At 37.2% G+C, this 16372-nt stretch overlaps 1 protein-coding gene across 1 annotated transcript in view; it reads left to right on the top strand.

Moving 5' to 3' along the window:
- The window catches only part of GNB4 (G protein subunit beta 4), a 59221-nt gene that overhangs the window by 31388 nt on the left and 11461 nt on the right, over positions 1 to 16372 (top strand). The window contains exons 3-8 of the mRNA XM_077879720.1: positions 3637 to 3675; positions 4331 to 4437; positions 5590 to 5653; positions 7390 to 7552; positions 8701 to 8767; positions 8871 to 9072. Coding sequence (XP_077735846.1) covers positions 3637 to 3675; positions 4331 to 4437; positions 5590 to 5653; positions 7390 to 7552; positions 8701 to 8767; positions 8871 to 9072 — 642 coding nt within the window. The remainder of the gene's footprint in view (positions 1 to 3636; positions 3676 to 4330; positions 4438 to 5589; positions 5654 to 7389; positions 7553 to 8700; positions 8768 to 8870; positions 9073 to 16372) is intronic.

The following is a 16372-nucleotide window of genomic DNA, read 5'->3' as shown; positions in this document are numbered from 1 at the left end:
ATGCCTCCCGTTTTGTTCTTTAGTCTCAACTTCTTTGGCTATGCAGGATCTTTGGTGGTTTCATACAGATTTTAGGATTACTTGTATTTTTGTGAAAAATGCCATTTGTTGTTTTTTTTTTAATGTATTCATGAGAGAGAGAGAGAGAGAGAGAGACAGGCAGAGGGAGAAGCAGGCTCCCTAGAGGGAGCCAGACGTGGGACTCAATCCCAGGTCTCCAGGATCCCACGCTGGGCTGACGGCAGTGCTAAACCGCTGAGTCACCCGGGTTGCCCATGCCATTTGAATTTTGATAGAGCTTGCCTCTGTATGTAAGGTGCCATGTACTTCTCAGTTTAATCATGTCATGCTATATTTAAAGACCCTCTCTTTCCCCCTCACTTCTTGAATTTGCTCTTTTTTTTTTTTAAGATCTTATTTATTTATTCATGAGAGACAGAGAGAGAGAGAGAGAGAGAGAGAGAGAGAGAGGAACAGGCACAGGCAGAGGGAGAAGCAGGCTCCATGCAGGGAGCCTGACATGGGACTCGATCCCAGGTCTCCAGGATCCCACCCTGGGCTGAAGGCTGTGCTAAACCGCTGAGCCACCAGGGCTGTCCCCTAGAATTTAACCTAACTGTATATGTCACTGGTATAAACACATGACATAATAGAAATGTATGCAATATGATTTATTTTTTTAAAGGTAGAGACAGAGAGGCAGAGGCACAAGCAGACGGAGAAGCAGGCTCCCTGCAGAGAGCCGGATCTGGGACTTGATCCCAGGACCTGGGACCCCGGGACCACGCCCTCAGTGAAAGTCAGATGCTCAATTGATGAGCTACCCAGTCATCCCAATATGATTTATTTTAAATTAAAAAAACAGCAATAGAGAAAACCGTATTTATCTTTTGTAATTGTTTCTTGGAGTGAAAAATATGTCACTTTTCTCTTGCACAAAGTGTATTATGGTGGACAATGTGGAGTTGAACCTTTAATTGGAAATAATTTTTTATTCAGTTTTATAATGGATGAGTGTTCATAAGGGTAAATTCTTCTGAATGTGAGTAGAATCTTTGCATGACTTGCAAGTAACTGCTATTAGTAGAATGCTTATATTCCAGTGTTTTAAATTTTTACCTATTTGCAATAGTAATTTTCACTTACAGTTTAATTACACTGTTAATATTACAAGCCCTCTATGAGGGCTGGGATTTCTGGTTTGTCTGCTAAACTGTGGTGCCCAGATTAGTACCTGACACAGTGTTCAACAGATTTTTTTTTAATTGAGTGATTGAATTAAATAAGATGACCTAAACAATGATAGTTCATATTCATAAAGTTTAAAACCAGAAAACCCTGTTTTTAGAATTTAGTCTTTAACTCTACCATTTTTGGAACCTGGCTCAGGCTATCACTATCCTTTCTGGAAATTCTTTTCATTGTAGGAAAGGTGGACTTAAATTATTCCTTGCCAAATGAGGTTTCTCAACCCACAATTTGACTGAGAATTAAAGAATCAAATCATATGTTTGTGTAACTACTTATGAACATCCTTACATAGAAATATTCTAAGTGTTATAAATAGGTGGAAAGCGCAGCTAAAAAGGTTGTGTGTTCCATCTAGTCTCTGCTACGAGCAGAGGCAGGCATTTTTCCCTTGGCTGACTGGGACAAGTTGTCCATTTGGGGCATTTATTCAACAAATACTGTGTGCTTCCTCTTTGCACAGGAGTATGTTAAAAACAGTAGGGAATAAGTTGAAGAGGATACTACCCTGACCTTTTTTTGTTTTGTTTTGTTTTGTTTTGTTTTATTGTTTTGTTTTTTAAAGATTTCATTTATTTACTCATGAGAGACACAGAGGCAGAAACACAGGCAGAGGGAGAAGCAGGGTCCCTATAGGGAGCCTGATGCGGGACTCGATCCCAGGACACTGGGATCACAACCTGAGCTGAAGGCAGATGCTGAACCACTGAGCCACCCAGGAATCCCAGTGCTATGTATTTTTAAAAGTTTTCTGAAATGACCTGAGTATGCTATAAATATCCTTCCTATCATCTCAACTTCTGTATACCAGAACAAACCAAAAGGGAACTCTGAACATTTTTGCTGAAGCTTAGTAACAAATATAACTCTGAATACCATGGTCTTATTAAATCAACCTAGTTCATTTTTACTCATGAGGATGCAATTAAAAATTTTTTAATCATAAACCAGAAATATATTTACACAATGGAATAGAATTGAGAGTCCCTAAATGAACCCATATATCTAGGGCCGATTGATTTTTCATCAAGGATAACAAGACCATTTAAGAGGGAAAGAAAGATTTTTTTCAACAGATGCTGCTAGGACAACTGGATATCCACACGCAAAAGAATGAATTTGTACTCCCAGCTCATACCATTTATAAAAATTAACTGAAAGTGGTACCTAAATATAAATGCTAAAAGTGTAAAAATTTTAGAACTAAACATAAGCTGTTAATCTTTGTGACCTTGGATTAGGTGGCAGTTCAATATGACACTGAAAGCCCAAACAACAGAATAGATAAATCAGACTACATTAAAATTAAAAACTTGTGTAAGGACACTGGTCAAGAAAATGAAGAGACAGTCTACAAAATGGGAGAAAATATTTGCAAGTCATACAACTGGTAAGGATCTAGTGGCCAGAATATATAAAGAGCCCCCACAATTCAACAATAATGCAATTTAAAATGGGCAAAGGATTTGAATAGACCTATCTCCAAAGAAGAGGTACAGATGGCCAATAAGCACATGTACAGATACTCCACATGAAAAAGATGCTCACCATCGCTAATTGTTAGGGAAATGCAAATGAAAACTATAATGAGATACTACTTCATAACCATTAAAGTGGCTATAGTAATAATTTTAAAAAGGACAACAGTATGAGTGAGGATGCAAAGAAGTTGGAAAGTTCATAATACATTGCTGATGGGAATGTAAAATGGTACAGCTGCTATGAAGAAAACAATTTGACACTTAATTAAAAAAAATTAATCAGAGTTACCACATCACCCACCACTCCTAGGTATATACCCAGGAGAATTGAAGAAATGTATACACAACTTACACATGAGGTTCACAGCCTCATTATTCACAGAAAAACAAAAATTGGAAACAACTTAATGTCCATCAGTTAATAGGTAAACAGTCTGATCTATCCATATAGTGGAATATTACTCAGCCATAAAAAGAAATAAGAGTACTGACACATGCTATAACATGGATGGTCCCTGAAAACCTACATTAAGTGAAAGAAGCCAGAGACAAAAGGTTGTATTATAAGATTCTATTTATATGAAATGTCCAGAATGGGTAAACCCATAGAGATAGAAAATAACCTAGTGATTACCAAGGAATGAGGAAGTTGGGAGGCATGGGGATTATTTTTTGTTTGTTTCTTTGTTTCTTCTTCTTCTTTTTTTTCTTAATGATAAATGTTCTGAAATTGGTGGTGGTAGTTGTACAGTGTTGTAAATGTACTAACCACTAAAATTTTAAATAGATTGTGTGGCCCAGTGAAAGATATATTTGTAAGTCCACATTTTCAACAAAAATAGTATTTTAGGTCCTATCCAGAGATTTCCATGTTTAAATGTATTATAATCATCTTTCTTTACTTCAGGATGCTAGGAAAGCGTGTAACGATGCAACCCTTATTCAGGTAAAGTGGTTTTTTTTTTTTTTTTTTTTTTAATCCATTTTAGTAAGTCACATGAAAGAGCTTGACACAGATGCAAATGACATTCAGATGGTTTTTATTAGTATTTAATTGAAAGTGAGATCTGTATTTAAAAACACTTTGCCAGATGCTGTACATGTGCTTTTTAAAGCATACTTGTTAAAATAGAAGCCTGTGGAAAAGCAAATACTGTAAAAATATGTAGATTCGTATGTATTTTTAAGTAACTTCTGATTCTTTTTGATATGTGCCAATTATGCTTTTTTTTCCTTAAACTCTTAGATTGCATTAGTTTAATATTGATAATTTTTATTAAGGAAAATTTTATGCGCTGAATGAAAGCTTTTACTCTTTGATCATCTACTTTTTGATTTTTACTTGTAGCTTTTTGAAAACTAAAGTTGGGAGGTATGTCTCTTAAAAGTTAATCTGTAATAGATATTCTCAATGGAAAGTGCAAATAGGATCATTTTAAATCATACCTTTTCTTCAACTTACTGATCCTATAATGGCTCTGAAATTATTTAAACTACCTTCAGTTGCTGTAAATTTGTCTTCTGTTTTATGCCTGTTGTTTCTACTTTATTGTCTGAGCTATGTCTAAGGTAAAGAATAACATTCTTGGTGCTTTCTGAAGATCACATCAAATATGGATTCCGTGGGCCGAATACAAATGAGAACGAGACGGACGCTGAGGGGTCATCTAGCTAAGATCTACGCTATGCATTGGGGATACGATTCAAGGTTTGTACCTGCCTATTTAAAGAATTTATTTCAGAGGCCCCTGGGTGGCTCAGTCAGTTAAGCATCTGACTTTGATCTCAGGGTTGTGAGTTCAAGCAGGTGTGGAGTCTACTTAAAAAAAAAAAAAGAAATTCAGGTTCTGCCACATACCTTACTGTTAACTTTTCCTTTCATAAAAAGTTGGGGACAACTGCTACCTGAATCCCTGCTAATGTCATTTACCTGCAGGGAAGGGATCTGCGCAGCTTGGTGACAGGGACAGGAAGGTGACTTTTCCCCCCAGGTAGCTTTTTTTGTATCTTTCGAATTTCATACGATAGTGAAAATGTCCAAAGCGAAACAAAGTTCAGTAACTAATAGTTGTTTAGTTAGGAGTTCCCATTTAGCCAGCAAACCAAGCTTTCTGCTGTTCAAGCCCAGTCCGGTTTACTCAGCCATTATGCCCATTTCTCACACACTTGATGCAACTGGAAAATTCACAGTTCCTGATACACTCACTGTGTTTTTCCTCCCCTTGTCAATGAACATACCTTCCTCACAGAATAGACTTCTCTTTACCTTTAGCTTACAGAATTCCATTTTTCAATATGCATTCTTTTTGGGAAGACTGATTCACTCAACAAACAGGTATCTTTCCCCTATTACTTTCCTGTGACATTGATTTTATACCCCCCCTCCTGACAGTTTTCACTTATCTAACATCTTGTAAACGTGTGAATACCTTCTCTCTGCCTGATGGTAGAGGCCTCAGAGGCAGGAGGCGTGTCCTGCGTCATACCCATCACACGGCCTTGCATTCACAGGCTCTCGATTTAGATGGAGTGAAATATGATTGTTGGACAAGTCAATAAATAATAATCTATCAGAATCTTGAATAAGAATGTTGTCACCATAAAAAAGTTGAATCCTTTAAAAAGTTGAATCATAACCAGAAGCATTTTTAGTAAAATGTTGGAATTTTGCTAAACTCTGTGTCCTATTGGAAACTTTGGCATGCAGAATAAATTTTATTAAATTGGGAGGATATTTTCTGGTGTTAAGTTTTTAATTAGGAAAATTATATTTTTGGAACTGTTCTACATTAATGCAGTGCATGACTAATTGAAGCTACTTTTTTCCTCTGTCAAATTATTTTTGTGTTTGTTCTTCTAGGCTACTAGTCAGTGCTTCCCAAGATGGAAAATTAATTATTTGGGATAGCTATACAACAAATAAGGTAGGATTTCTTAATTTTTCTCCTTAACCTTTTATTTGGTCTAGGGTCCAACAGTTCTTTCCTTTATTCTATTATTTCAAACTTTAATTTCCTTCACAGATAAACTGATTCCATTTATTTTAATCTAGATTGTCTCTTAGGGCTTAGTGTTTGCTTTTAATATTAACCCCTTTTATGTTCTCAAGAACAGATGTAGGACTATTATTCAGTGTGTTTTAGTTGTCTTATATATTGTATTCTAATATTAGAAAAGTGCACCAGTTTTACATACTCATGATTTATTATTTTTTAAAGTTTTATTTAATTTCTACACTCAATGTGGGGCTCTAACTCATGATCTTGAGATCATGAGTCACATGCTCTTCTGACTGAGTCAGCAAGGCGCCCCTATAAATGACTTTTCTTAAATTTCCCATGTGCTAATGTGGCAGCAACCCTGAGATTTTTATTTCTGTTGTAACTAAGCCTGAAAGCTTCTCTAAGGCTTTTCTCTGGTCCACTCTAGGCATTGATTTGGGTTTCTGGATTGCTTAGGAGATGCAGTAGATTGGAGGCAAATTCCAGCTTTTTCCCCATCTCTTGGAGAAACCCATTGGGTTCTCCTAATGTGTCTACTGCAAAGAATCCTTGATGTAAAGGTGTTGAGTGGTAGCAGAAAAGCTTCAAGAAAACTTACACACATCAAATACCTTTTAGGTTCTGTGTGTACTTATATCACTTTTTATTAAAGATTTAAAAGTACTGTTTTGTGAATTAAACAATAACTTCAACCTGGTTGAGATTTATTTATAACAGTTTTTATATTAATTGGTTTTCAAACATATTTTCCTAGAACAAAAATAGTTTTAAAAATATTTTAGGTTTAGGGACACTTGAGTGGCTCAGCAGTTGATCCTCCACCTTTGGCTCAGGGTGTGATCCCAGTCCGGGGATCGAGTCCCACATCGGGCTCCCTGCATGGAGCCTGCTTCTCTCTCTGCCTATGTCTCTGCCTCTCTCTCTGTGTCTCTCATGAATAAATAAATAAAATCTTCAAAAAATATATTTTAGGTTTAAGTGAGAGCATAATAGTAACAACGTATATGTTGATTCTCTGGACCATTCAGCCTTGACTTTTCTACCTACTAGCAAATGATTGGTATTGATTGGTATTGAGTAAGGCACAGAGTGGTGTGGGCAGATCAGCACAAACTATGACCATTTTTAAAATTTGAGTGCAGAGTATATATCCTATTAGAGGGACACAGTGCCATCTCTTCATGGAAGAACCATTTTATTTTTTTATTTTTATGGAAGAACCATTTTAATTGGCTCTGACACTTGCCTTGTTTGGTATTAGAGGAAATTCCTCCTTTGAGTGCTATTACCAAAACAAAAGATTTTATTAAATTCTTAAACATTTTGCACTTAATATTTTGAATGGATATATTAGCATTGAAACATCCTACATCCTTCTCCTAAAATAATTTCTGAAAAGGAAAACTTAAATCCAAATGAATTGGTGACACATGCTAACATGCCTATTATTTTTTCTGTGTAATTATAAGTATTTTATTTTTCATTGTTCACTTAAACCGTTGCATTTTTAATTTAGCTTATTTTTAGTTAGATGCATTTAATTTTTAGTAATGCTTGCTTCATTGTAAATCGATTTGAAAAATGAAAAAAAAAGATTTGAAAAATGGACTGTTTTTTACAATATTAGTAATAGTTTTTGCATGTTATTTGTTGTACAGATGCATGCTATTCCTTTGAGGTCTTCCTGGGTAATGACCTGTGCCTATGCTCCCTCCGGTAATTACGTGGCATGTGGAGGGCTGGACAACATCTGCTCTATATATAACTTAAAAACCAGAGAGGGAAACGTGAGAGTGAGTCGGGAGTTACCAGGTCACACAGGTGAGCTCCACAAAATACTGTCCTTTCTAACTAAATATGAGGACTCCTGAGTGAGCCAACCAATGAGAGCAAGGGATGAACTGTGCTCAACTGTTAAAGCTTGAATATTAATCAAGTGAGTAGAAATGGCTATGAATCTGGGATGCACCAACTTTGTAGTTCTACAAATGATGACTGTAACTTTATTTTTATTTAAAAAATAGCACTGTTTTGTAAAAAAAATGACAGATTGATTACAAAATATTCAAACAATAATAATAATTTTAAAAAGCAAATACAGAAGCACCTGGGTGGCTCAGTCAGTTAAGTGTCTGACTCTTGATTTCAGTTCAGGTCTCTATCTTGGGATCATGAGTTCAGGCCCCATGTTGGGCTCCATGCCCAGCATGAAGCCTACTTTAAAAAGAAAGCAAATAGAATTTTCTGTTTTCTCTGTAACCGTATAACAATATGGGATTTTGGCATCTGTACTTAGTAATTGAAAATATGTATTAGGTTCATAGTAGGAAACACTTCATAAATGTGGTAGTGCATTGCTTGATTTGCCAGTATGCCACCATAGTGTGTACACAATAGTATAGTATTTGGTTGGCAGTGTTAGTAAGGAATTTATTGCCACTCATCAAGTTTCTAACTCTCTGAATTCTTGGTAGTACTATTTGATCATGCTTTTTTACAAAAATCTCTAATGTCCTTGTCCTGCCATTTCCGTATTTTGAGACACTGGTGAATTCTGAGCTTTCAGGGAACACCTTTTCTATGAAGCCTTCACCAAGGTGGTTGTAATTTCTCACAGTATTATTAAAGGATTCCCAGTGTACTGAGCCCAGTCTGCCATAGATGATAGAGATTTGTGTAATGGAATCTGTTTCAGGTCCTGCTACCTGTAGCAGGTAGAAGGGACTGTGTCTTAAGTTTGTCATTTTCAGGGTGTCCAACACGACACCGTTGACAGTAAATACCTGAGAGTTGATAAAATTTAGTTGCAGACAGCATAGAACTTGAAGTAATTAGAAGTAGAGCTAGACGTTATAGTAACAAAACTTTGTTGCCACGTATTGTGCTGTTAAAAATGCATATTACTATTTCACATGGTAATGGAGGTACTCAGTCAGTGATAACCTAAAATGTGTTGCTCTGTGCTGCAGGCTACTTGTCCTGCTGTCGTTTTTTAGATGACAGCCAAATTGTTACCAGTTCAGGAGACACAACTTGGTAAGTGTGGCCCACAGGAACACTGATTTGGGGATTGAGGGTGGTAGTAGGAACTAACATAAAAGACGATACAGTCATCATTTTAATATATGTTTAATTATAGTGCTTTATGGGACATCGAAACTGCCCAGCAGACCACCACATTCACTGGGCATTCTGGAGATGTGATGAGTCTCTCTCTGAGTCCTGACATGAGGACATTTGTTTCTGGTGCTTGTGATGCCTCTTCAAAATTATGGGATATTCGAGATGGAATGTGCAGACAGTCTTTCACTGGACACGTGTCAGATATTAATGCTGTCAGTGTAAGTAAATCGCATTTCTAAGGAAAATTTATTATGCATACAAACTGTTGAGATCTATAACCTGATTTTAACCCCAAAAACTCCAAACAGGTAACCGCAAATAGATTAAGCCAAGTAAGTACTCAGCGTATATGAGAATGAACTGGTTGTATGAAGTATAATTGTCCCATGTAGATCAAGTGCTAAACTGTACAGGAACAACTAGGATTTCCAAAAGTACTGTGAATGCAAGTGCTTATGTGTATCAGACACTCCTAATTTTGTGAGAAGTGTGTTTGAGGAAAAAATTGGTTACTCTTTATTCACATATTGAAAGCCATTTTTTATAATTTTGTTGAACATCTGAGAAAGTAAATACTGTTACCGCCTGCCCCCGCCTATTATCAGACCAGCCTGGTTAGAAGAATAGAGATTTAAAGCAGGTTAACCTTGTCTTTTCCATCTCTCATTTTATCACCTTTATCAGGTTGGTGGTATTCTCTTTTCCTAATTTGCTTACATTTTGTCAGGGATGAGTGGAGTTAAATGCTTTTTTCTCTTCATCTATTGAGATGATCATGTGATTTGTTTTTTTAGTCTGTTAAATGGTGAATTCACATTGATTTCTTTTTCCCCAAATATTACCCCAACCCTGTATTTCTGGGACAAACCACACTTGGTCATCTTGCATAATTGTTTGTAAATATTAGTTCATTTGATTTATAAAAGAAGTTTTGCAACCGTGTTCATAAAAGTTGTTATATTTTTCCTTTCTTGAAATGATTTTTCTGGTTTGTTATTTAGACCAATGCTGGCCTTGTAGGCAAAGTTGGGGAGCATCCCTCCTCTTCTGTTTTCTGGGACAGTTTGTGTAGGATTGGTATTATTTCTTCCTTAAATGTTTGGTTGGACTTCTCTGTGAAAGCTCTTTAGCCAAGGAGTTTTCTTTGTGAGAAGAGATTTATCTACAGATTTAATGTCTTATTTAGATATAGGCCTGTTTAGATTATCCATTGAGTCCTAACCCCCCACTATGTCAGCATGTGACCTTATTTGAAAATAGGATCGTTGGAGATGTCATCAGCTGTGTCATACCCAGATTGGAGATCCGTCATATGACTAGTATCCTTAGAAAAGGGGGAAATCTACAAACCAACAGGCAGAGGAGGTAAGCAGTGTGAAGAGTCACAGGGAGAAGACTGATATATACAGTTCTTAGACACCTTGACTTCAAGCTTCCAGCCTCCAGAATTGTGTGACCTTAAATCTCTGCTGTGTAAACCATCCAGTTTGTGGTGCTTTTACATTTGGTAGAGGTTTATCTGTTTATCTTCTCAACCATCTTTTGGTTGGGACAATTTGCTCTATTTTTCTGTTTTATTTAGTTGATTTTTTACTGCGATTATTTCTTTGTTGTGTAGTTTGGTTTCATTTTCTTTTTTTTTTTCTTTTTTTTTTAATAGTTGTTCATCTTCTCATGATGAACAAATAACTTCAGTTGTTTTTTTTATTTTTTTTTAAAGATTTATTTATTTATTCATTCATGATAGACAGAGAGAGAGAGAGAGGCAGAGACACAGGCAGAGGGAGAAGCAGGCTCCATGCCAGGAGCCCGACGTGGAACTCGATCCTGGGACTCCAGGATCGCACCCTGTGCTAAAGGCAGGTGCCAAACCGCTGAGCCACCCAGGGATCCCCTCATTTTCTTTTTCTAGATATGGAAGGCAGAAGTTGATCCCACTGATTTGAAAACAATTTTTTTCTTTTTTAATATTGAAGCTTAAAGTGATTCATTTCTAAACATTGCTTTTGGTGCATTCCACAGATTTGAATGCACTGTGTTTTCATTTTCATTTAGTTAAAAATTCTTTAAAAATATTTTTGGTCTTGGGCAGCCTGGGTTGCTCAGCGGTTTGGCACCACCTTCAGCCCAGGGTGTGATCCTGGAGACCCAGAATCGAGTCCCACGTTGGGCTCCCCGCGTGGAGCCTGCTTCTCCCTCTGCCTGTGTCTCTGCCTCTCTCTCTCTTTCTCTATTTCTCATGAATAAATAAAATCTTTTAAAAAATAATATTTTTTTATCTCTTTGACCCTTGAGTTTATTTTATTTTATTATTATTATTATTATTTATTTATTTTTTAAAGATTTTCTTAATTTATTCATGAGAGACACAGAGAGAGAGGCAGAGACACAGGCAGAGGGAGAAGCGGGCTCCATGCGGGGAGTCTGACGCGGGACTCGATCCTGGGTCTCCAGGATCACACCCTGGGCCGAAGGCAGGCGCCAGACCGCTGAGCCACCCAGGCTGCCCTTGTGTTTTTTTTAGAAGGGTGTTATATAGTTCTCAAATATTTGGAGATTTTCTAGATATTTTTATTTTTGTTAGTTTTTAATTTCATTTTATTATGGTCCAAGGATATACTTTGTATGATTTATAGGATTCTAAAGTTTTTGAGACTTGTTTTATGGTCCATAATACAATCTGACCTGGTCATTTTCTGCACTTGAAAAGAATCTATTCTGCTGTTACTGGATGGAGAGTTCCACAGATAACAGTTATCTCAGGTTGGTTAATAGTATTATTCAGCTCTTCTGGATCCTTACTGATACTTGTCAGTTCTGTTCTTGAGAAAGGGCTTTTGAAATCTCTAATTGTGTAGTGCAGTTTTCCTTGCAATTTATTAGTTTTTGCCTCAGTGAGTATTTGAAAGCATAAACCTTTAGGATTGTTCTGTTCTCATGGTCAGTTGATTTCATTATCATTACAAAATGTCCCTCTTTATCGCTGGTATTTGCTCTGAAATTTTTGTCTGATATTGATAGAACTACCCCAGTTTTCTTTCATTAGTCTAAGCATGGGTGTTCTCTTTTTCCTTGCTTTTACTTGCTATTTATATTTTTATATTCAAAGTGATTTTCTTATAGAGCAGTAGTTGGGTCTAAAGAATCCTATTTCAGGGCACTTCTGTGGCTTGGTCAGTTAAGCATCTGTGTTGGGCTCAGGTCAGGCTCCCTGCTCTGCAGAGTCTGTTTCACCCTCTGCCCCCACCCCTCTGGCATGTGCTTGCTTGCTCACTCTCTCTCTTTTTTTTAAAGATTTTATTTATTTATTCATAAGAGATAGAGGCAGAGATACAGGCCGAGGGAGAAGCAGGCTCCATGCAGAGAGCCCTATGTGGGACTCGATCCTGGGTCTCCAGGATCATGCCCTGGGCTGAAGGCAGCACTAAACTGCTGAGCCACCCAGGCTGCCCCTCACTCACTCTCTCAAACAAATAAATCTTAAATAAATAGAATCCTATTTCTGCTTTTTGTTTAGATCATTTACATTTTATGTGATTATTGTATTGACATGATTAGGTTTAAATCTGCCATCTCGCTCTTTGCCTTTTGTCCTGTTCTTTGTTTTTCTTTTTATGCCTTCTTTTGAGTTTAAAAAAAATAAATAAAAAGGGGGACGCCTGAGTGGCTCAGTGGTTGAGCATCTGCCTTTGGCTCAGGGTGTGATCCCAGCATCCTGGGATCGAGTCCCACATCAGGCTCCCTGCGTGGAGCCTGCTTCTCCCTCTGTCTGTGTCTCTGCCTCTCTCTCTCTCTCTCTGTGTTTCTCATGAATAAATAAATAAAATCTTTAAAAAAAATAAAAATAAAAAAAAGAATTTTTTAATTTCCTTCTTAGTTTTTAGCACGATTTTTGTTGGTTTTGGGGGTTTGTTTTGTTTGTGGTTGCAGAGAATTTGTAGTATACATCTATAGTTTATGGCAGTCTACTTTTAAGTGATCTTATACCAGTTTTACGTATATATAAGACCTTTTACCTGGATTCTCCCATTTCTCCTGTCCCAGCCTTTAGGCAATTATTGTCATACATTTTACTTTTATATGTCTTAAACCCTACAACACATTGGTATTATTTTTGCTTTCAAGAGCGGATGCTCTGGGATGCCTGGCTGGCTTAGTCAGTTAAGCATCTGCCTCTGGCTCAGGTCATGATCCCAAGGTCCTGGGATCAAGCTCCATAGGTTGCTCCCTGCTCAGTAGGAAGTATTCTTTCTCCACCCCTCCTGCTGGTTCATTCTTTCTCTCTCTCAAAATTTTTTTAAAAAGGAGCTGATGCCTTTTAGGGAGATTTAAAAAATAAAGTCTTTTTGTTTACTAACATAGTTACTTACCATTTTCTGTGCTTCTCATTCTTTTGTTTATAGATTCAGATTTTCATCCATTTTTCTTCTTGAAGGGCTTCCTTTAGTGTTTCTTAGAGTGCAAATCTGTTAAGGTCCTTCAGCTTTTCTGTATGCAAAATTTTGAAAATTTTGCCTTCAGTTTTGAAAAAAATGTTCACTTCTTTTTCTTCTGTTGATACTTTAAAGATGTTATTCCAATGTCTTCTGCTTTATGTTGGTACTGATGGGAAATGTGCTGTCATGCTTATATTTGTTCTCTATACAGTAGGCCCTTTGTTTTCCTCTGGCTACTTTAAATATTTTCTGTTTTTTTTTTTTGTTGTTTGTTTTTAAAAGGAATGCTCAGATTTCCTCCTCCTCCTTTTTTTTTTCTTAAAGATCTTATTCATTTATTTCAGAGAGAATACAGGTTGACCCAGGGGGATGGGAGAGGAGCAGAGAGGGAGGGAGAGAATCTCAAGCAGACTCTGGGCTGGGTGCAGAGCCTGATGTGGGTCTCGATCCCACAACCCCAAGACAATGATCTGAGCTGAAATTGAGAGGGGCAGCTGAACTGACTGAGCCACCCAGGTGCTCTCTTTGTTTTTAAGCAACTTGATTATGATATCTTTGTATAATTTTCTTCATATTTCTTGTGTCTGGATCTGTGGATTATAGCTTTCATCCCATTTGGAAAATTTTCAGCCATTATCAGTAAAGTATATTTGTGTCTGTTCTCTTGTGGGTATTCCAAATGCATGTATATTAAGATGCTTGAAGTGTTCCCACAGTTCACTCATGCTGTGTTCATTTTATTTTCCAGTTTTGTTTTCTCACTGTATTTCACTCTAGGTAGTTTCTGTTGATATGTCTTCCAGCTCACTACACTTCTTCTGCAATGTCTGATCTACCATTAAACCCATAGAGTGTACTTTTTAATCTCAGACATTGCTGTTTTTCTTCTGTTAATTCTGTTATCTGTGACATTGCTGGGGTTTGTGTCAGGTGAGTGATTTTTTTTTCCCACCTAATTATGGGTCATATTTTCTTGCTTTTGCATGTCTGATTTTCATTAGATGTGATGCCAGACATTGTAAATTTTACCTTGTTGGGTGCTGGATAATTTTGTATTTAGATAAATACTATTTAGCTTTGTTCTAGGGCATAGTTATTTGGAAATAATTTGATCCTATCAGGTCTTACATTTCAGTTTTTTTTTTTAAGATTTTATTTATTTATTCATGAGAGACACAGAGTGAGAGTGAGAGCGTGAGAGAGAGATACAGGCAGAGGGAGAAGCAGGCTCCAGGCAGGGAGTCTGATGTGGGACTTGATCCCCGGTCTCCAGGATCATGCCCTGGACTGAAGGTGGCGCTAAACCACTGAGCCACTCGGGCTGCCCACATTTCAATTTTGTTAGGTGGGACCAGAGCAGCACTTTGTGTATGCTTAAATTTGTCCCACCAGTGAGGGAAAACCTTATGATCTCTCTTCCCAGTGAATTGTGAGGTTCTCCTCCTTGCCACAAGGCACAGGCATTATTCCTGGCCCTGGGTGAACATCAGGTTTGTTTCCTGTTATCTTTAATGGGAAATTATTCTGCTTGAATAGTTTCCTTAAACACCTGTGATCAGTACTCATCTGAATACTTGACTGGCCCCTTATCATCTCCTGACTTTTCTGTCTACTAAGTGTTGTCCTCTCTGGTGCTCTCTGGTGAACTCTAGCTGCCTTGGACTCCCTGGATTCTTAGCTGTCTCCTCAACTCTGAGATACCAATGGATTCCATCTGGGTTGCCCTTCCCAGCACCGTGACCTGTAAAGGTCCAGGCAGGAAGGTGGTGGCAGTTACGCGGTTTACCTCATTTGTGCCTTGTCTCTCAGGGACCAGTCTCCTTTGATTGATATCCGGTGTCTTTAGAACCATGTTTCAGATATTTTATCTAATTAATTAATTTATCAGCATGGGGTAAATGTAATCACTGTTTACTCCCTTTTGGCTGAAAGCAGAAGGATATCAAAGAAATAATTTTTTTAAAAAGAACTGAAGAGTGAAAACAAAAGGGCTTCCCCAGTATTTTTTTTTTTTTTGCTTCCCCAGTATTTAAAAGTAATTTAAGAAGACCAACAGACATCCTTTTGAATTTAAGATATCAAAACATAAGGAAAAACAATTCTAGAAATATTCAAAATGAAAAGTAGGTTACCTAGATACAAAAGATTTAAAAAAAAAGGCTAGCCTCACACTTTTGCATAATAGACAGGGCTGGAAAGCTTCTGAACAATACCCACTTAGTGTTGAGGGAGAAATACTGTGACCCAAGAATTTTAATTATCAGAGGTCATATTTTTTGATGGGGAGGGAAAATTCCAGTAAGTATAACATAGGATAAGAGATTAAGACCACATATAATAACTCAAGACAATAAATGTAAATGGTCACCACTATTAAAAGTTACACCATTAGTCAAACTGTATGTTGTTTACAAGAGCTTCATCTCAAACTAAATGGCCCAGGAAAGCTAACAGTAAAAATGAAAGAATGGGCAAACGATAAACTAAAAGAAATCTATAGTAATATTACTATATTTCTATGAGACGAAGTACCAAAAGCCATCAAGGAGGAGACTTTCATATACACCTTTGAGGTATTGATATCCTAAGTAGGCAAGAAAAAAGATTAAGGATTTGAAAAATGTAGTTTAATGATGTTGATGGAATAAACATTGCATTCTGCACTGTACAAATGTTCTGAAACATAAAAACCAATTGCACAGCAGGCCACTAAAGAAATCATTAATCTAAAAAAAAAAAAAAAAGAAATCATTAATCTGAAGTGAATAGCTCAGGACTTTGGAGGAAAGAACAGTTCACACTGGGAGAGAGAGGAGGGAGCTGGTAAGGAGCAAAGCAGAAATATGGATTGAAGTGAGAGCCTTTACCTGAACCAGCAGGTCCTCCACCATCTACCTTCTGCCCCTTACCTGTAGTCTGTCCAGCTCTTGAGCTGCAGTTCTGACATCCAGAAAGTTGTGAAAAACGTCTTCTCCCCTAAGAATAGCATAGACATACTCTGTGGCAGGGAGCTGTTTGTAGTCCTTACTTAGCCCACTTGGTATGACTGTCACTGACCTTGCACTGCTGTGTTTATCACAGC

This window comes from Canis aureus, chromosome 31 (assembly GCF_053574225.1).
Source record: "Canis aureus isolate CA01 chromosome 31, VMU_Caureus_v.1.0, whole genome shotgun sequence".
Taxonomy (NCBI): domain Eukaryota; kingdom Metazoa; phylum Chordata; class Mammalia; order Carnivora; family Canidae; genus Canis; species Canis aureus.
This window is presented reverse-complemented; position numbering and strand designations above follow the sequence as displayed.